This window comes from Canis lupus, chromosome 21 (genome assembly GCF_011100685.1).
Source record: "Canis lupus familiaris isolate Mischka breed German Shepherd chromosome 21, alternate assembly UU_Cfam_GSD_1.0, whole genome shotgun sequence".
Taxonomy (NCBI): Eukaryota; Metazoa; Chordata; class Mammalia; order Carnivora; family Canidae; genus Canis; species Canis lupus.
In genome coordinates this window covers 11,530,286-11,553,091 of record NC_049242.1, presented here as the reverse complement: position 1 = coordinate 11,553,091, position 22,806 = coordinate 11,530,286, and the positions used below count along the sequence as shown (strand labels likewise).

General features: G+C 39.5%; 1 protein-coding gene across 1 annotated transcript in view; it reads right to left on the bottom strand.

The window, feature by feature from the left end:
* GRM5 (glutamate metabotropic receptor 5) overlaps positions 1 to 22,806 on the bottom strand; it is a 516,157-nt gene that overhangs the window by 36,001 nt on the left and 457,350 nt on the right. Inside the window, exon 8 of the mRNA XM_038568353.1 lies at positions 20,935 to 21,874. Within this exon, the coding sequence (XP_038424281.1) occupies positions 20,935 to 21,874 (940 nt within the window). The remainder of the gene's footprint in view (positions 1 to 20,934; positions 21,875 to 22,806) is intronic.

The following is a 22,806-nucleotide window of genomic DNA, read 5'->3' as shown; positions in this document are numbered from 1 at the left end:
GACTTCTCTGGAGCTACTGACCACTTCTTCATTTATGAATCATTCTTTCTCCTTTTGTGTTAGCACTTGCACCTAGGTGTCAGGAGGACTTATGTCTGTTCTTTAGGAATTCTTTGTCTAGTCCTTGGACTTGCTTTCTTTATCTAGTCTCTGGTTCTGCCCTTGGCTCTCCCAAATTATACTTCAACACAAAACTCTCTTGATTTTCAGACCAGTTTTTCCAGCAGCTTCCTGGACTTGTTCACTTAGATGTTTTCTTGGGAATCTTGAATTTAACAATTCCAAAATTAAGTTTGTGTTTTTTTCTTCAAACTTTCTCTCTTTTACTTTATCATCTCTGGTCCCAAATTTCTCATTTCATCCTATTATAATCAAATGTGGATGGTTCCCCCAGTCCTTTTATTTAATCTCTAGCCTGGACTTCTCTAAGCTTATATGACATAGTATGAATGAGTCCAAAACTGAACACTTGATTTTACTCTTCAAAACTCTCTTCCCCAAGTCTGAATTACAACAATCCCAATCCTTCCATTTACACAGGTCAAAAGCCTAGAGCTCATCTTTAAGTCCTGTCATTACACTTTCTATTTGAAATCACTGTATTCTCTTACTTATCCAGTCACAATGGATGTCTAACTGATTTCTTTCTTTCCTTCTCTTCTTTCCACTCTACATTCTATCTATAGAAATGAGACAGATTTCTTTAACATATTAATCTTATTTTGTAATTCTTTGAAACTTCCAAAATTTCCTATCACATTCAGGACAAAAAACAAAATTTGCACCTCACCTAGTCTGATCCTCAAGTGCCTGTCTGCATTTTTCTCTGTTCTCTCCCCTTCTTTTTTTACTCCAACCACAAGACAATATGGTTCCTGCCTCAAGATCTTTTTATCTGCTATTCCCTCTGCCTGAAACACTTAGTCTCCACCTCTCAGATCTTTATGCATCTTATTTTCTCACTTCATTTTGCTCTCTGTTCAGCTTATTCAGAGAGGCTATTCATGTTTTAGATATCTAAAACTATCTAAAATAACTTGCCAAAGCTCACTGTAGTTTCTTACCTCGCTTCACCTTTCTTTATAGCAAGTATACCTATCTGGAATTATCTGATGTATTTGTTTAATATCTGGAATTATATATTGTTTATTTTTTGGTGTCATTCTCTTCAAATATAATTGAAATTCTGTGAGGGCTGAAATTTTTGTTCACCACTTTATCCTCAAAGCTTAGAGAAGTTCCTGGTGCACAGCACACTCAATTAATACTTGCTAGATGTACTCGGTTAATAATGTCAGGGCATTGAAATATAATCCTAGTCCTCATATAACTCATCTAACTTTGCTTGATTTTCAATAGGGTGATGTATATAAAATGCATTATATATTAGTTTGAAAATATTTTAAAAATAGCATCTATTATCTCAATAGCATCCAATATCTGATTAAAAATGTTTAAGTTGAGGATAAGGAAAAATTAAACATGGCTAACATTTTGAGGCTGGGAATTAGCATTTGTTACATCTAACAGAAAGAGATAATGAAACTACTACAGAAGAATTTATTTGATATAAAAGAGTGAGTTTTGGCCGTGTTGAAGTTGAGATGATGCCAGGTATGAAGATAGTACCATCCACTTATCATTTGAAGACTAACAACTAGAGCTTAAGGAAGAACACTTGATAATTGAAAGTGCCATGATGGCTGGGTTCTCCAAAGAAAAGAACACAAGGAGAAAGGAGCCAAGGACCATGGGTCGATCTTAGAGAACATTTGCAGCTAGAAGAGGAAGTGGCCCCAAGTAGCCCTAAACTCTGTACCTTTGTGCCTGCTGTTATCTCATGCTGGAATGTCTTCCCCTACCTAAGCAACTTGAACACTTCTACTTATCTTTCTTTTCAATGCTACCTCCTATGTAAATTTCTTTAGTAAATCCCTGAGAGTTGACATTGATAACTGACCCCCCCCCCCTTTTCAAACCAACAGGAATATTTTTTTTCAGCTAAAGAGTAATGGAGGATATAATAAGGCACAGTATGAAGAGTATGAGGAGTAGCCTGGCAGTCATGGATTTAAGTCAGCTCAATCATAGGCTAAGTGTACAGTCTTGGAAAAAATTATTTCATCTCTCTGAGTCTCTGTTTCTTCATATATAAAAATTAGTGTATGCTTACTTTCCAAGGTTGTACAACTTAAATGACATATGTAATAGCACAGAGCACACTGAAGGAGCTTGAGAAATATTTGTTCTCTTTCTTGTGTGTGTGTATGTGTTGGGGGAATTTGGGAGGAATGCTAGAATCATCAGTGGCCAAATGGCTCAAGAAAGGTGGAAAAATTATTTTAACCAAGACTAGATAAAAGGATATTCTTATCTTTCCACTGTTTACTTCTTCCTTAACAATTTTATCTTTACCAAGGGAATGGAGTTTGAGGAAAGAGAATCATTAACTCACAGAATTATGCCTAAGGCTTACTTTCTTTTAGTATGAAATGTTATGTGTTGAAAGAGATCTGACTTGCATGTCCCAGATATGGTGTAGCTAGTTCAGTTCCAAGTAGGGCTAATGCAAATAAAAGGAACCTTTCTGAAAATAAAATTTTGAAAATGCTTAGTTTACCCCCAACCCAATTTATATCAATTAATTGAGAATATTTTAATCAAATTCAAGTAGTAACAAATGAAATCACTAACATCACATGCAAATTAAAATTCACTGTAATCACAGCATTCAAGAATATCAATTCATTATACAAAGGGAATGTTTTAGATGCAATTCATCAAAATCATCCAGACATAGTCTTTTATAGTTCCACAAATATACTTTCAATTATTGCAGAGCCAAACCATTTAATTAATCATTTCAAAGCATTTCTCTTCCCCCAAATTAAATACCTGAAACATATCATTCATTACACTACAACCAATCACATCTAAATCTTCTTAGCATTTACCTCTACATCCCAGTGAGAGACAGAAATATATTTAAATAGTATATTAACAAGCAGTGGTAGAGCAAGACTTGACAAGTTGACTTATTCTCTTGGAAAATGAACTACCGTTGAGTACTGATTCACCATTATGGAAGGGACTAGATCTTTGCCAGAAGCTAGAAAAGTGAGTCTTTACTAGTCATTCACTCACATATTTATTGGAGAACCTTTTAACACAGTCACTGTGTTAGTTGCCGATGATAGAGACATAGAAAGCAATGCCTACAAGAAACTTACAGTCTAGGGGCACGTGGGTGGCTCAGTGGTTGAGTGTCTGCCTTTGGCTTGGGTCATGGTCCCTGGGTTCTGGGATCAAGTCCTGAATCAGAGTACTTGCAGGGAGCCTGCTTCTCCCTCTGCTTATGTCTCTGCCTTTCCCTATGTGTCTCTCATGAATAAATAAAATATTTTTTAAAAAGAAAGTTATAGTCTGGCAGAGAAAAACAAATATAATACAATTTGAGGGATTCTACATGAAGGGACTCAGTAGGTCCAATGGAAACGCAATTTATGAAGAGGAATATTATTTGGATTAGGAATTGGAGGGTAAGAAGGTGTTTTCTAGGTAGAAGGAAGATAAATACAGGTATTAGTAGAGGCAAAAAGAATAGAACATACACAAGCTGGGGCATACCAAACAAAGAAATAGCTGAGGCATGGTATGTTTGGGGAACTATATGCAGTTTGGTACTGCTGGGATATGTGGTATGTGTTTGGAGAAGCACTGGTGGAAGGGCCACTGGGGAATTGATGGAGTAGATTGGTGCCTGGACCTCAGGTTGAGAAGGTCAAGTCTTGAAGGGTCAGGTCTTTAAGGGCTTTGTGAGTTTGTAAAAGAGTTTTAGATTTTTATATTTTAAGGCTTATATTCCTACTATTTGAAGGTTGGGTAATGTGATCAAATTCAATGTTTAGGAAGATGGCTCTGGCACTGGTTGGGACAGGTTGGTGTATCAATAATAGAGATTTAGGACCTTGTGTCAGTCGTTCAGACAATAGGTTATGGAGTTCTGATCCATGGCGGTATCAGTGAGAATGCAAAAGATAAGGTAATGTAAGTTGAGAATATGATTGATTGGATGTGAAGCATCAAGGAAAGTGAAGAGTCAAGATTGACACAGGTTTGGGCAATGAGGTTGAAGGTGTAACTTTTATCCAGAGAGAAAATGTAAAAATAGGAAAAGCTTTCAATGATAATGTCTAGAGAAGTGATGATGAGGTAATTTTTAAATTTCTTGGTCAAAATAATATTTTCCTCTGATGTCCTGTCTTGTATGTTATAATTATTCAGGATGTCAAAAACACTGAATTCTAAAAATTGACTTAAATATTTGCATGAAATTGGTGCTTAAAAAATGTTTGGTGGACTTCAACCATACCTGACCACTTAAAAAAAAAAAAAGACTATTTATTTTAGAGAGAGAGCATGAGCAGGAGGATAGGGAGAAGATAAGCAGAATCTCAAACAGACTCTGTACTGAGTGTGGAGCTCCACACAGGGCTCAATCTCAGGACCCTGAGATGATGACCTGAACTGAACTCAAGAGTCAGAGGTTAACCAACTGAGCCACCCAGGTGCCCAACCTGACCACTTTTAAAAAGTATTTTTCCACCATTTCACATATTTTTAAATTGATAACTTTACAAATAGTCTTCATTTCAAGAAAGGAAATAAAAATAAATCATTAAAAAATCATAACTGGTAAAAATGTAACCATGCACTTAGTCTGATTCTGTTAGGAAACATACCCTATTCCTTGTGCTAATTTAATTTCAGTAAGTGCTATCTGCAGTATGTGGATATTTCAGCCAAAACAACAACAACAACAACAACAACAACAACAACAACAACAAACCCCTGGAATGTCTTTCTAGTGCATACTTGCTTTGATGACCAAACTGCACTGACTTTGGACCTTAACTAGATCATAACTCAGCAGAGTACTCTAGACAGTGGCTTTAAGTCTCACAGAAAGAGATAGTACTAAGGGTTAATAAAAGAAAATGGGGCAATGGGTAATAATTTCATTGGGCAAGGGGGTTAAACAGGAGGGTATCCAACCTAAATTAAAATACAGTAAAGATGACACTTTTACGAATGTCTTCTTTCGATCCTGACCTTTAATTGATTCCTACAAATTCTTTGTACCCTTTCAAATATAGTATTAGCATTTACAATTTCTAGTAGCTAAGGTTGTGAACTCTAAAGCCAAGCTCCTGGGATTAGAACCCTTTCTAGGTATCTGTCCTTGGGCAATTTGTTTTGCCTCACTGTGCCTTGATTCTCTCATTCATAAAATGTTACCCACCTCATGGGGTTGTCTTAAGATCTGATGAAAGTTTCTGAGGCACTGATAAGAATGCCTGACACAGTATAAATGCTCAGGAACAGTTAGCCGTTAGCATCTACATCAGCATTCTGATCATCCTCATTTCACGTCTTACACTCCACCTTCTCTTCTGTAGTTTCAGCCTGTTTAAACTTTTGGCTGGAGGGTCTAAAAGCTTGATTTTAAATCTAGTAGTAGTGACTGCCTGACCCCATACTCAGTGTCCTTTCTCATCTGCCTCCTTCTGGCAGCCCCGAGCCTCATCTTACTTGCACTGAGCACTCTGGTACAAAATGGTGCAGACTCTGACTCATTAACTTTTATTGAAGTAAAAGGCTACCTACCCCTTCATCATGCTTTGATGCCCTCTGGAAATGGTGTGACCTAGCATGTGACAGGGCAGATTGGCTTCTCAGTCAGAAGGTCCAGTTTTAGAGAGAGCCTTACATTTTAGGGCTAAAGTTTCTTAACTGCAATAGTGGTGTTCAAACCCTGGTTTAGCCCCTTACCACTTTGGGCAAGTGTCTTTGTCTCTCTAATGTTTGGTGTCTTCATTGGGATAATGGGCAAAGGACATATCCACTAAGGGGCTAGTATCCAAAATATATGAAGAATTTATACAACTCAGCACCAGAAAGCCCCTAAATAATCCAATTAAAATGGGCAGAAGCTATGAACAGACATTTCTCCAAAAATGACATATAGATGGCTAACAGACACATGAAAAGATGCTCAGCACCATTCATCATCAGGGAAATGCAAATCAAAACCGCAATGAGATATCACCTCATAACTGTCAGAATGGCTAAAATCAACAACACATTTTCATACAAATGTTGGGTGAATGTGGAGAAAAAGGAACCCTTATGCACTGTTGGTGGGAATGCAAACTGGTACAGCCACTGTGGAAAAAAGTATGGAGGTTCCTCAAAAACTTAAAAATAGAACTACCATATGATCCACTTATTTCACTACTGAGTATTTACTCAAAGAATTCAAAAACAGTAATTCAAAAAGATATATGCACCCACTGTTTATTACAGCACTAAGACAATAGCCAAGATATGGAAGCAACCCAAGTGTCCATGGATAAATGAATGGATAAAGAAGATGTTATCTATCTATCTATCTATCTATCTATCTATCTATCTATCTATCTATCTCATTCATGGTGGAATATTATTCAACCACAAAAAAATGAAATCTTGCCATTTGCAACAACATGGATGGATCTAGAAGTCTTAATGCTAAGTGAAATATGTCAGAGAAAGGCAAAGACCATATGATTTCATTCACGTGGAATTTAATTAAACAAGTAAACAAAAAGAGACAAACGAACAAACACCCCCCCCACCCCCAACTCTTAACTATAGAAAAAAAAAACAGTGATTACCAGATAGGGGGTGGGTGGGGGAATGGGTGAAATAGGTGAAGACGATTAAGAGTATACTTATCTGAGTAATGTACAGAATTGCTGAATCAATATCTTGTACACTTATAACTTACATAGCACTGTATATTAATTATACTAGAATTACAATTTTAAAAAAAGAAATGAATTGGATTAAATAATAGTATGCATGGGCACTTGTTGCATCCCCAATAAATCAAAGATCTTGATAGAAGTTGGTTTAATTCCTGAAGAATAGACAGTGGAAGCATGATCAACTGAATTAAAAAGGCAATTCTGGTGACAAAGTGTGTGGCAGGAGAATATTTAGGTAAGGCTCCTCTACAGCGTATGACAATAGTATGTCTGTTTTTAAAATTTAGCCATCACTGTGTAGGAAGTAATGCTGATTTTTTCCTCCAGCTTTTATATGCACCGTCTGTATAGGTATGGAAATGTGTTATCAATGATGAGGGGAAAACCTACAAGTTTGTGTTAGGAATATTCTTCAGTTAGTACATCTGGGAAACTGCACATCTACTGCTCGCACTACTTTCTACAACAGTTTGCCTCCAGCTGCTTGCATCCAGCTGTCTGTACAAGCCCACGGTGACGGTCCCGCATTGTTACCGCGCAAGCTCAGGGAAATGCTCCCCACTTCTCCCCCCACCCCACCCCGCCCCACCTCCCCCAGCTGCCCAGAGAACCCCGCCTGCCACCTAGTGGCCGGAAGAAGGATCAGGCCGCTGCTGCTCGGGGTGGGCATGGAGGGTTGCTGGGGCAAGGAAAGGAAGAAAGGGGAAGGTCCGGAAACAGTTGACACTTAGAGCCCGGTTCTTCACTAGCACCACTGAGGATGGCTAGAAATGCCCTGGAGTGAAAGGCTGTCTGCTCCTTTCAGCTCGCGGCTTGCTCTCTGTCTGGCACTGTCCTCCCTGGAGATGCAGTCACAAAGCAGTGTCTGCACAGTGAATACAATTAAATGAAAGCCTCTGGAAATGTCCAAGGGGAAATTAGATAACATGTGCTTTGATGCAGGGATTTGGAATTTGAAGGTGAAAAAGACAGGCAAGACATCAGAAGTCTGCATCTGCTTAGCTCCAGTTCAACATATTAGCATTCTGCTAATGTGTCTTTGTAAGTTCTTCTCTGAAGCCAATTTGCTCGGTTTTTCTCAAGTATCATCAGACATTTCCAATATCTTTGAGATTAAAAGGAGTCCTAAAGTTGAACTTCTGTTATGAGTGGATGCTGAGATCAATTTTTTCTTACTTATATTTTTATTAGTTAACCCAACAAACAGGAAAAGTGCTTGCTGGTCCACTTGGGCTAGGATATTTGGTTCTCATTTTGCTGTCCTAGAAGGCACTAAATCTGTGTGTGGCAGAGAAACTTCTGCCCTGGTCCATTTTTCAGCAACGGGCTGCACACTTGGCTGTACCCCATGGCTGGGTAGTCCCTGAGAGCACCAGGCACTGTTCACCCTGAATTCAAATACCCTCTTATTTCCTTCAGATGCTCCTCCTGTGCCTTTTCCCTCAGTATCATAATGTGTGTGCCTGAGTCAGAACATACTCTCTGGAGTGCCTGACTCCCACCAGAGGGTCAAGTGGACCTCGCTGTCTTCAGTTTCTGACCAAGACACTGGTGGAGGCCAGAGTGAAATGAACAGACATGGCATGAAGAATGGTTGAGATGGATGATGTAGAATAATGGGAACCTTTTATCCTTTGAGTAGCGTAAGTAGGAGGGATCAGTATGGCTAGATCTCCTTTTTACCTCCTATATTACCACGATAGCCATTTACTGAGCTCCTACCCAACCTAAGGATAAATAAGAAAATGTTCTTGCTCTCAGCGATTTCTGGTAGGATGTGTGTGCGTGTGCGTGTGATACATATGACCAAAGTAAACCCCCATAGAATGTCATGGAACCTCACCAGAATTTTGCGTGGAGAAGACCGTTATCTCCTCTCTCCCTGCCTAAGCCAAGATATCTTTTAGGGAATGTGATGGTCAGAATACAATCATTTAGTTGAGTTCCAGGTCTTCCAGAGTAACATCTTCAGTCTCTCTCTGACTCTGATACACCTGCCTTCCTCTTATAACAAACCCTGTGATTACCTTGGTTTCCCTCCAATAATTCAGGATAGTCTCTTCTCAAGATCCTTAACATAATCACACCCACAAAGTCGCTTTTGCCATGTAAGGTAACATACTCACAGGTTCCAGGAAATGGAATGTTACCATGTTTGGAGGTCACTACTCTGCCTACCACAGAGGACATACATGTTGATATTAAACTACTCTGTTACCTCCCTTGTTTCACCCATGCCATTTAAAATTGAAGAAAGTGTTTTAGCTGGTTTGATTTTGCTTTTCTTTTTATGGTAATATTATATGGTGACCATACACTGAAATTCTAGCCAATTTATATCCCATCTTTCCCATTCCTTAGTTAACCACGACCCCTCCCATTTCACACCAATGCTGTTGTTTGAGAAATGGCAGCTGATCTCCTGATTGGACACTGGCTCCGGTGAGGTAAAAGTGTGTATCTTTCAGTCACATAGGGAGAAAGTGGGAGAACATTTTAGAGTCTTCTCAGAGACTGCTGTGGAATTTATGAACAGAGAGTGGAAAGTATGCTTAATAACCCAACCAATAGCAAGTCTCTGGCAATAGCAGTGTTATTACCTTATGCTCAGGTGGGCAGGTGATGCCCTAGAGTTTGAGTCCACAGAGCAGAAGTCCTAGTATGGGGCAAACAAGAAGGAGGAATAATCACCCACTTAATATATCCTCTTGAAAGCTTGCCAGTCATGTTATTGTGGAAAAAAACATGTGTTTAGACTTGGGTTTGAATCCCAACTGCATCTCTTATGAGCTGTGCAATCTTAGACAAATCACTAAACCTCTCCGCACTTAAGTTTTCTCATCTTTAAAACAGAGAATAATAATAATATCTAATTCATGGGGTGTCTGGGTGGCTTATGATCTCAGGTCATGAGACTGAGGCCCATATCAAGCTCTATGCTCAGTGCAGAGTCTGCTTGTCTCTCTCCCTTTCCCTCTACCCCTCCCCCTTGCATGTGCTCTCTCTTATCTCTCTCAAATAAAATCGTAAAAAATAAAATAAATAATATTGAATTCGCATAGTTGTTGTTAGTTGAGAATATGCAGGTCTATGGTTATCAACATGTGATCCCTATGTCACCAGCATATTCATCAATATGCATCATTATTACCTGGAAGCTTGTTAGAAAGCAAACTCTCTGGCCTCACACCAGATCTACTGCATCAGAAATTCTGGGGTTGGGGAGCTTTATTCTAGAAAACACTAATGTGCAATACACATAGTATATTGTTTCACACATGACTGGCACTTGTTTAACAAATGCTGATTGTAATTATCTTTACCTTTTCTGGGAGCTTCATTAGGATTACCACACTTTGTTTTTCAGTTATTGTTTGTTTAAGAAGAGTAAGCAAGGTCATTGACAAATCTTTGTTTGCCATGTCATGGTCTCTGTCTCCCACTAAAAAAGCCACATGAATTAGAGAAAACAGTGCTATAAGTTTGCATTTTGGCCATGCCATTTTAACTCAGTAGAGGGAGAGTCATGCTTCTACCATCAGCAGTGTGTAGTTGTGAAGCCTGAGAACAAGGCCAGGCAGCAAACTTGTACACAGAAGGGATGCTGTGATTCTTTCCTTTTTTTTCTTTTCTTTTTTTTTTTTTTGGCTGAATGTAAGTGAACAATGTGAGCACACACCTTACCAAAGAGTGCTTCATATCATGTTATGGTATAAAATTTACCACAGTGATTATCATTTAGTTTCTAAATATTAAGTAAAATGGATCCATCTGGGCCAAGTTTAGAATCAAAATAGTAAAAAAATAAAATAAAATAAAATAAAATAAAATAAAATAAAATAAAGTTTTTCTCATGAAGAAATATAAATGCATTGCCAAAACCACAAGGGCAATGGGAAAAGTGGCTAACACCAATTGCCTTTAAACTCTGAAGAAAGTCTGACTTCTGAAAAAACATTGTCACAGAAACTTCAAAACCAACTACCTAAGAATATAATGGGACTTTAGAAGACCATGGGCCCCCAGGATGCAGCAATGATTTACTTTGAATTGAGGCCAGATTCCCAAAGTCAAATATTTCCATTTCAGTACCTTTCCTGAAGAATGATGTCATGAAACCTCATATTATGTCACCAGAACTATATATTGGGGGACGTGAACTGAGATGACCCCATGATTAGGGTACAGGAAACTCACATCTCCTGAACCGAGGACAGTGGAACATACTCTGTATTATGCTCACAACGATCCTGTGAGCATCACACAAAGTATGATGAAAAGTTTCATTCTCATTGTCTAGAAATTCTGAGAATGAAGTGCTTGTATGTCTCAGCTTGTAAGTGGCAGGGCCAGGATTGGAATCCATATCTTTGCTAACCAGGCTCACTTCCTATACCACTCTAGTTCTGCCAGGTTAGAACAAGATTGGCTGACAGGCTACCTTGTTCCATTACGTCACCCCAACTGATTTGCCTGTATACCAAAAAAAAAAAAAAAAAAAGTTACCGTTAGGGTCATTTCTTTGGGAGTAAAAAATAGAATTAGTATTTTGATTCTAAATACTAATTATTTAGTAAAAATTATTTAGTAAAAATACTAATTATTTTATTTGGCAGAAATACATTCACAGTGGCTTTGTTTATCAACAGTAAAATGAGATACATATGGTTGAGAAAATGAATCCATCAGAAAGGCAATATTAAAATAAAAAGGGCTATAAGAACATAAAGACCTGGGTTTGAATTTCAAATTTACTACTTATTAAATATGCACTAAATAAAGCTTGCTTAATCTCTATTTGTCTCAGTTATTTCTTTTCTTATCTGTGGAAGGCATAATACTTTCTATTATAAAATATAAGATCCAGTGAGATTTTATATATATGTGTGTGTGTGTGTGTGTGTGTGTACTTAGCACAGTCTCTGTAATAAAGTAGTTGCTCAAAAGTGTTTACTTTATAAAGGATGGAGCAAGTCACTAAGGATCATTATGATAAGAGCACAAACTAATCTGTCTATTCTCTAGCAGAGAGGAAGGGTGAGAACACCTAAGTTTTGGCTGGGGGTAGGTGGGGAGGCATCCCGCTGGGTTGGGAGGTTGTCAGGAGTATGAGGAATCTGATGGTAAACCGAAAAGGCTATTGAAAGGAAGGTTGCACAGGGGATCCCTGGGTGGCTCAGCGGTTTAGCGCCTGCCTTTGGCCCAGGGTGCGATCCTGGAGTCCTGGGATCTAGTCCCACGTCGGGCTCCCGGCATGGAGCCTGCTTCTCCCTCCTCCTGTGTCTCTGCCTCTCTATCTCTCTATGTCTATCATAAATAAATAAATCTTAAAAAAAAAAAAAAAAAGGAAGGAAGGGTGCTGAAAGGTGGGTAGTTGACAACCCCTTGCTCAGGCTTAGCCTCTCCAGTCCATTCCCTTCACCTGCCCACACACATTTTACACACTGCAATTCCCTGCCTACACTGTGTTGGGTCATACCTCTGGGCTGTTGTTCATATTGTTCCCCCAAACTGAAACTCCCCATGAGTTTCACCTGGTTCATATAATCTTTCATTCTTTGGGATTCAATGCAGGCATCATCACCCTTCCAGGAAACCTCCTGAAACCTCCAGATTGGGCAAAGTGTCCTTTTTAGCCTGACTTCCCTGAGCATTGTCTCCTTTACCACTTCATTCATACACTACAAAAATTAATGATTTGTATGTAATTTGACCTTCCCCACTACTCTGTGAGCTGCTCCTAAGGGCAGGGTTTGTGTCTTATTTTTCTTTATGTTCCTAGAATTCAATGGTGTATTTAGGGTACGGTGATTACTCTAAAAACACTGGTTGGCATTAAACTGGACTGGGTCAAGGTGGGAAATATTAGGATTCCTTGCCTGTTTCATGAAATTTTTATCAGAGATTAGCCATATCAAAAACAAAAAAAAATTATATAGGAAATTAGTGTCAATCCTCATAATTCCTAATTATAATAAAATAACAAGTATAAAAATACTATAAATAGTAAAAACAAGTCAGTTTTTTTTTCACACAAAATCTATACAGATAGTGAAAAATCACTACTAAATAGAAAAGATTCAGGCAGCCCTTCAAGTTCAAATTTTATCTCAGAGGATTCTGAGATAAAAACACAAGTCAAATCAGGCTCAGGTGAAGGAATGACCCATGGCAAGAGAGTACAGTGCCATAAAGATATAGGGAACAGTTTTCAGGGAAACTCCTGGGGGAAAGTCACATTTCACACCCATTCAGTCTCAGTTTTTCTCAGTTCAGACTACAAAATACAAAGAGCTGGACCACTGTTGAATGGTTGGTTACCTGCATGGGGCCTGAAGTCAGCCTATCTTTCTTTATTCGAAGTCTGCCTCTTCTGCTTACACTCTTTATAGATTTGAGCAAGTAAATTACCCTCTGTTTACGTCAGTTGACTTATCTGTAAGATGGGGATTGTTTTGAGAATTAAAAGAGATAATACACATAAGGGGTTTCATGTGGCCGATCACCAAGTGCTCAATGAATATCAGTATTCACTATCTTCCGCCCTTCATTGTATTCACTGTCAAGTGGCAGTGTAGTTCACACTTCATTACTCGTATATCCATCCATCTTTCCATTTATTCAACAAACATTTGTGAGTGCTATGTGCCTGGCACTGTGCTGGGTACCAATGGCACAGAAAAAATGAAGACATGGATCCTGTGCTTAGTAAGTTCACATGATAGTGTGTGATTGGATATGTGTCTGCACACGTGCATGCATATGCATGTACGTGTGTAATTACAACACAGGATGATAAATGTGCTATAGGGATAAGCACATGGCTCATGTGGATCATAAAGAGTGGAACCTAATGCAGTCTCAGACGGTCAGGACAGGCATTCCAGTAGAAGCAGAATCAAAAATGAGTGTGAGTTCGTTGGGTAAGAGCTGAGGGTGGTGGGGCAAGTATATTTTATAACAAAGGAACTGCACTGCTATAGGCCTGAAAGCAAGAATACTGAGTGGGTCAGAATGGAAAGCCCAGCAGGGAGTGACTGGATGCAAGGCCGGCCGTGGGAGGAGTCATACATACCACCAGGGGCCTTTCCTGCCACTAAGTAAGGAAGTCTGGCTCTATCCTATCCTAGCTGGTGAATCTTGAGGATGTCTAAGCAGGGATAAAGTATTTAAATTGTATCTCTTGTTTGAATTGGATCCTCTCGGGAGGTTTTTCTAATTCTCCACATGTAGAATTTGCTGCTTCTGCCTCTGGGCCCCTCTTTCCTCGTAGACTCCTATCACAGCACTCTATCACTTCATTGAACTTAACCAATTTCCAGGTCTGTTCTGGGAGACTGAGAGCTCCTCAAAACCTGTTTCTTACTTATCTTTGTATCCCCAGAATCTGTAACAGTGTTGGCACACAGCAGGCATTCAATTGAAGCTTGATTAAAAACAAGAAGTTGGCTTTTAGCAAAAAGAATTTTTTCTTATTTTTTTGAACAAAGTATCATCAGATAAAAATCTGGGCAATCAAGTCCACAAAATGGTTAGTTTTGCTCCCTGTAATGGCAGTGTGAGCCCTAAGAGCTGCTGCCTACCCAAATCAGAATCTGTTGCTGAGTGCTGCTGTGTGTCAGGCACAATGATAGCCACTGAGGAAGACAGAAATGCTTTTAAGACAGCTTTAGATAGTTGTGAAAATATCACGTCTATACAAAACAATCTTCCAGCCTCTAGGGCCTACCACAGTGCCTGACAATGTTCCGTTCTGTTTGTATAAATAATAAATGAAAAAAGTGTGAGGAATGTGTGCTGAGTGTTCTAAGAGTCCAGATGAGGGAAAATCTGGGAGGCAGTTTAATCTGATAGGGTTTCAGTGGGGGAGCTGGACCCTGGAAGATAAAAACAATCTGGAAAGATAGAAGGAAGAGGAAGCCGATTCGAAAGAGGAAGAGATAACACACACACTGCTTCATACCGACTACTAACTCCTCAATGAAATCGAAGCAGATGGAAATCCTCAAAGCCCTGAGCATAGTTGGGGTGTATTGGCATTCACAGAAGAGAACCAATTTTCCAGACAAATTATAATTTGGACAATGGATGTGAAAGGTCTAGCGGTTGCTTTAGCAGATAGTCTGACTGGGCTCTCCTGACAATGTCAATGAAAGCAAAGTTAATTAGTTAATTAAAACAAAAGCGGCAAAAGATAGTTTCTAAAATTAAGGTGAAGGCTATGCTAATGCTCCTGCCGCCTGAGTAGAATCCCCAGCGAGGCTCTTACCTTCTGAGAAAACGTGTGATTTAGAGCTTCAGGCCTCTGTCATTAATCTAGCCATGAAATGCCCACTATATCCGAGAAATGCAGCCCACCACCCTGAAAATTCTGAATCTTGTAGAACCAGAACTTTAGACTCATCAAATTCAGTGCTTTATTTAGTTCAGAACTGATTTTGTCTTCATTTGTCAATTTGCAGCTGAAGTGAAGGCCTTACACGGAAGCATGGCATTATCTGCTTGACAATGATTTGATGCTGCACCATGTCGTGCTGGAAAATTAGTGTCTAGAACCAAAATGTTAATCACAGGGACCTCTATACATTGATGGCATAAATAGCATGTTTCTATATAAAAAAATCTATAGTGACTCACTCTCGTTTAAATAAAAATCTCCCTTTGCTATTTCAGTGAATTGAATGATTCTGGGCACTCTTCTTTTTGGTGCTCTAAAGTGAGCCTGTTTCACTTCCCAGAAAACTGCTAGATCTGTTAGAATTAGCTCTAGTTTTCCTGTAGGTGCTCAGAGAACAAAAGTGATTCTCTCTCCATGACCAGAGGTGGAAATTGGCTCTTTCTGTCCCTCTTCTCATTGAAGATATATGAACGACTCTTCAGTCTCCCCAGAAACATGTCTTCTCTTTGGCTCTGACAATATTTTCCATAGTGAGTCCCCTTTGTAGTGTCAGTTCTCCAGATTGTTAAGAGAGTTACTTGAAAATAATAGTCCTGTGTTCAACAAGATCGGGGAAAATGTTGAAAAGAATGAACGAATGAATGGATTCTACACTGCAAAACTTTTCAGTGTTTATCTCTAAACACAGTCACATTATTCTAAAAGAACAGTCAGAGTTCTTTAAGACTTGTTTGACCAAACAATTTTTTTTTTTCATGCAACGGTTTGTGAGACTAGAACACATTCTGGGGAAGGCTCAGCTCTAATATTAATGGGCAAAGGTCTGAGTTAAGAGCTGTGTGTAACTCCTGGTCACAAGATGGTAGGTGAGTGTTTTAACCCCACGGGACCTCAAGGTGCCCATTTGAAAAATGGGAGCGATTATTGCTTCTACTTTCAATATTTTGTGACCACTAGGTAATTTTACCACCATTACTACTACTACCAGTACTACTACTAGGTACTGCTGCTTTCCTTGGTAGACACTACTCATGGGCTTATCCAACAAGCACTTGACACTCCCTTCTCCCTTTCAGTTTCCATTATAGAAGACGCAAAAGCTAAATGAGCACCTTTTTCTACTCTCTTGCAGTTAGGGGTAGCTAAATGAGACAGCTTTGGCCAATGAGACAGAAAGGCAGCTACAGGATCCTCAGAGACCACTGTTTTCCCTAATGAAAGGATGCAACACATGAAGCCATTGTGCATCCATGAGTAAAGACCCAGAGAACAGAGGAGATGTTGGCTCTGGAACCACTGAGCATTGGAGGACCACCAGGAGCTGTCTGTCTACAAGTTTCCTGTAACACAAAGGAAGTAGAACCCATACAAATCATATGAGTTTCTAAAAATCAAGCTTTGTCTTACTTGCAGGTGAGTACATTTCTAAAAGATTTATCTACCATTTATTATGTGCTTTCTCTGCGTGAATACTAAACATTTAACATATATCACTTCATTTACTTTCACAACAGGGATCATTATCTATCATTTTACAGTTGAAGAAAGACACGGGCATACCTTGTTCAAATTCACACAACTAGATTTGAATCCAGGCGTGGCTCCGAAGTCAGAACTATACACTAGCTTGCTATATTTACATCTACTGTCTCTACATCCATTGCTGCAAGAAAGTGCCCTAACTTTTAGAAACACAGTCACTATAACCTCAGGAGGTATTATTTTTATTCTAAAGTATGCAATTACTGTCATCTTTAAAATGGATCCCTAGCTGTCTGCCATGAGATGTGGAAGGGATATGCATAAGGCCTTTTCAAACATGGCCCAGATCCAGTCTGGATTTATAGTAGCCTGCCTCTCTATGTAACAGATGGAAGAAAGCAGAATCAGGCTGGTCAGAGCATAGAAGCTGCTTCTCCCCCAAAGACCTACAGTCAGAGATTTAAGTTAACTCTTTAAGCCTCCTGTAGATTCCAATTGATGGGCTCATTGGCATATTATAGAATTCAAGCCTGAGAAACCCAACTAATAAAGGTAATTTAGAATAAAATGTGAAAATATTACAAGCATCTAAGTTCAATTTTCCCCCATTGTTTAAGTCCTAGAGATAAATAATGTGATACACACTGGAATTTATAAACTAAAAGGGAAGATAAATCCATACGTAACCAGTTAGATCTTACAATGTGATAAATATCATATCAACACTCTAAACATCTTGATGTTGGATCACAGAAATAGTGTGAGAGCTCTTGGGAGACATAGAAGAAAATAATTTTAGTTTGAATCTAAATTATCTTCTAGGTTAATAGCTAAAAGGGGTAAGGTCTGGTAGGGGATGTGTGTGACGCAAGGATATTACAGCTTCTTCTGGCCTTTCTTCTCCATATCAAAAGCTGGTTCCAGCCTGAATGTGCTAGTTAATGGCAAAAAGAAGTCACTATATAATCAGACTATAGCCTGTCTTGCCAAAGACTATGTACAGAAAACTCAAGAAGTGTCAAAGGTCCCTTCTCACTGTTCGAAATTCTAATATCCAAAGCTACTGACTGCAAAATCTGATCATCAAGGACTACATGGCCCTTTAGGGAAAACAAGTTAAAATATTGCCAAAAATTTCTGTTTTCTATAGGCACTATCAGTAAATTGTGTTATTTCTGTTGCCCCTTATTTACTAAAGTAGAGACAAAATAGTTGAAAATAGTCACCTAATGTTACTAGAGGTATGTTAGAATCATAGCAAAACATGATATTAATGGATGGAATTAATAACCTAATTCTTGAGCAGAAACTGGAAACTGTGGGGGTGCAGGGGATATTTGTAATACAGATCACAGTAGGCTTAATGTTATGAAAGGTAGTAGAACCACTAGGGGATAGTAATATGCACACCTGAACACAAGCAAGAAATAATCACCACATTCCTATTTTCCCAAATTTATTGGATCAATAAATATAACACAGATTATTAAGCATCTTCTGTGTGTCAAGTGCCCTTCTGGATACTTCCAGGCACTGGAGGTAGAGTGATGACAGGGTAGACAAGGCTCCCACTTCTAAGGAGTTTGCCTTGCTTAAATTAGGACAGAGGGTATGCTTTACAATCTGGCAAGGAACTAGACCACGTAAAAATGGAGATGCTCTGGAAAGCTCAGGCTGCGTAATCAATATGTCTATAGACCTATATTGCCTTTTACAATGCTCTTTTTGTTATTAGGATTATCCAGGTTGCATTCCTGACAGAGACTCTCAGGTGTGGAAGAAGACTGATGATCGTTAATGTAGTTAAAAATAATAGTAAACAAACACTTAGGAAGTGCTTACTGCATGGCATATAGTTTACACGTATTTACTCATTTAGTCTCACAATCCTGTGTGAAGGCTGTGTTTCATTATCTCCATTCATCGGAGGAGGAAACCAAGGCCTAGAGAGGTTAATTGATTTGCCTATGGTTCCACAGCTGGTAAGTGATGCTGCCCGTCATTATTCATTCCCAGGGCTGCCTGGCTCTGTACTCTGATATCTTCAGTAAAGTATCTACTGTGTACCTGGCCTTTACACATATATTATTTCTTTCACTCTTTATAATCCTCTGAGGTGGGTGATAGGATTTCAATTTGGCAGATGAAGAAACTCAGGCTCAGAGAGAAGGAATGGCAGGTAGGGCCAGTGTTCAGACCTATAAAGCCAGTGCTCTTCCCCATCGCTCCACGCTGTCTGGGAAACCTGCCCTAAGTGACTTTTTGGGGTGCTTAGGCATAGGCTCACAACTCCATCCCCTCTAGTAGCCTGTCGGTTTGACTTATCAAGATGCCTTGGAAAGTTTGATTTGAAGACAGAGTTTAAAGAAATACTGGTAAAATAAAAGTTTGAAAAATAAATTTCCTTAGACAAAAGGCTGATCTTGCAGAATTTCAGAAAAAGAATATTCTAGAGAGGAGTCAGGAAAGCAGATGGAAAATGTTCTGGCATGTCAGATATATGAAAGGTGTTTTGTGGATAGACCATGACATTGCCATGATTTATTAAAGAAGTAGAAGACACAATCGTTTGCCTCAAGATTTACGATTCAGTTAAATACCTTGCTCAGAGTACATGGAAAGAGATGAGAGGCATATAGGAATTAGAAAAAAAATTAAAAGAGGCTAGGATACAAGATAATAATGCAAATGAATTAAGTTATGTGATTAAGTATCTTGTAAGTGCTTTTCAATCCTCACAAGACATGGTATCTTTACCATCACCATTATTCAGGCTTTGAAGAATTAGGGCTGATAGAAAGGTTGGACTTTCCATGCAGACTAAATTATAAGAGAATCATTCAAGCAATAATATTTAGCTATTTATCTTCCGTTCAAAAAGATGTTTATCTTCCATTTACTTGTCTAGACTTTAGGAAAACTGTACAATCTCTGTAAGTAAGCAGATAATACCCAGACTAGTTCTTCTTATATATACTTCTTAAGTGGAGGGAGTCCTTATTCCCAGTAACAATCTATGTGGCCTTTTTAATACCTCCAAATTTGTTCCCAAGCCACTGATAAGATGATCTCATTGCCTCCATGTTGTGAAGTTATTAGCTGCACTAATTTCACATTGTCCCCTCACAGAGGCCACAGTCTTCCCTTATCCAGAGAAGCAGGGAAGAAAAAAGTGATTACTAGCCAGGCTTACCATGAGCATAAATCTGAGCAGCTCTATGGGATGATAGGTTACACTTAAGGTTCTTAAAGTTTGTCATATTTAAACAGGTTTTAAGGAAACATCTATCTCTGGGATAGCATGGAATATAGCAATCTATGCTACCAGTATTCTCTAGATGTTTATTAAAAATACAGATCTCAGTTGGCTGAAAAAAAAAAAAAAGATTTCATTACCTTTTGAAGTGCCTTATGAGGCATTTTTCACACAAGGAAGTCCCTCATGGGGGAAGCGGGGAAGCATTAGCTGTTAGTTTCAGAGTCTTTTCAGATGGGAATTGCCCAATAACTACTACCTGGGATGTTGAACTTGAAGTGTGGGATGGGACCGTGGGCAACAGAGAACATGGGAAACTGGCTAGTTGTTTATATGCAAGGTCATTTTGTCGTTTTGCCCCTTTTGAATATTTAAACATTTCCCAAAGTGTTCAAGTTGCCCATTAAGAAGTAAAACAGATTCTGCATTCACGTGTCTCTGTGGGATGGGCAGTCAAGGGCTCTTCTGGGCTTGAAAAAAGTTCAGGCACACAGCACAGTCAGATATGTAAGGCTCATGGCACTCTGTGCTCAGCATAGTCTTCTGTGTTAACAATAACCTTCTCTACTCTGTCCTGGTAAAGTAGAACTTGGTTCCCGATGGATCTCTGTCCCCTTAGGACCTGGAGGTCCTTGCCTTGGCTTAATGACTTAACTATGCTCTCCCTGCACTTTAGGACCTCATTTCCTTTTTGCTGAAACTGTTTTTTTTTTTTTTTTTTCTTTATTCCAACTTCTCTGTTTCTGGCTTTGGTGTAAGTAACTGGGTCCACATCCAATTAACCCCGCAAAAACCATTCAGTGAGAATGCCCAACGCCCCTTTCCCAGCACTCTGCCTCCCGTAGTTTCATTCAGTCAGGTATTTCCCATTTAAAAGCCCCACGAAAAAACTGAAAAAAAAAAAAAAAAAAAAAAAGCCCCATGAAGCAAATGCTATTGCTTCGGTTATTAGGGGCCAGTGCCTCACAATATTCCCCCACAACTTTTACCTTAGGGTTTCCCCAGAGGAGCCCCTTCTCTTCCACAGGTTGACTAGGCTGCTGGATCTGCTGGCTGCTGAGGATGACTTGCCATCCCCCACATGCATGCGCACCACGGTAGATGTGGTGAAGGCGCTGCGCACATTCCTCTCTGGTTTGGCCAGGATGATGTACACCTTCGGCACAAACATGCAGCCCAGCGCCACTGTGGCACTGAGACTGACTGAGAAACACATGGTGATGATTTTGTAGTTGCTGCCAAAGTAGATTGGCACAAAGGCCAGCCATATAATGCAGGTGGTGTACATTGTAAAGGCGATATACTTGGCCTCATTGAAGTTGGCTGGGACATTTCTGGTCTTGAAAGCATAGAAGGTACAGCTCAAAATCAGCAAGCCATTGTATCCAAGAGGAGTGACAACTCCGAGGTTGGTAGTATTACAGATCAGATAGACTTCTCGAATGCTTGGGTAGTCGTGCATTATATCAGGAGGCTCCATTATAAAGAGGGCAACGATGATGCCCAACTGAATGCATATGAGAATGAAAGCAATCACTAGCTGGGCACAGGCACTCATGAATCTGGGCTTTTTGGTACAGATCTTCTTCTTGCTGCCGGCCAGGATCCTTGCAATACGATTGGTCTTGGTTACAAGGGCCGAGTAGCTCATGGCTGGAGAAAGACCAATACCAATTCTCTGAAGGTAGCAATAGATCTGTTTGGGCTTTGCAATGAGGCAGAAGGTACATAAGTAACCCAGGCAGATGCCAGCAAGGATGATGTAGCAGAGTTCCCTGCTGGAGGACTTGACTACAGGTGTATCACGGTAAATGATGAAGACTGCAGTGACAAAGAGGGTGGCCAGCAGGCCGAGGCAGGCAAACACCACAGCTGCAATGGGCTCAGGGTCACCCCAGCGGAGATACTGTACTGGGATCAAGTCACAACCTGCAGAGACAGACACATATCGAAAAAAAGATAGAAACATTTACTTGGGTCACCTAAGAAAACTGCCTAAGTTACAAGCAGCTGCTTATGACCTGTTCACTCTGACTCCAATTTACCTTCCTAATCTCAGTATCCTACACTACTCAGTTCTTCATATATTCATTCATAATATATTTATTTTTATAGTAACACATACTCTGTCATAGGAGCTGTTCTAGGTTCTGAAAACAAAATGGTGAAGAACATATTCCCTGCTCTTCTAAGAAATAACTGGGGAGGGAGTGCTTCTAAATAATTATTAACAACTGGGATGCCTGGGTGGCTCAGTCGGTTAAGCATCTGCCTTCAGCTCAGGTCATGATCCTGGAGTCCTGGGATCGAGCCATCAGGCTCCCTGCTCAGAAGAGAGCCTGCCTCTCCCTCTCCCTCTGCTGTTTTTCTTTTCTCTGCTTGTTCTCTCTCTCTCTCTGTCAAGTAAATAAATAAAATCTTTAAAAAATAATTACTAACTACCATAAGGGCCATTAAGAAGTATAACACGGTTCCTGATATGGTCTGTGGGAGCAATCAAAGCCTCCTTCAAAAAAAAAAAAAAAAAAAAAAAAAGAAAGAAAAAAAAAAACTCCATCAACAGGAATGAACAAATGGAAATACTGGTTTACCTGAGTTTGGGCATCTAGTAGGTTTGGTACATGGAGATTAATTGTAAGGAAAGAGCTAGGAGGCACTGAAGGTATGAAAGGAGCCACCATACAAGTGAGATGTGTGTCCTAGGTAAGACTGGGAAGTAGGCAGGAAGGGATCTTGCAGGAAAGAGAGAACTACACCAATAGGAAATCATTTGTGGGCTCTATATACAGAGAAGAATGACATTGCAGACCAGTTTTAAACATACCTTTGGTTGCTGTGTGGATTTGCGATGAGATAAAGGT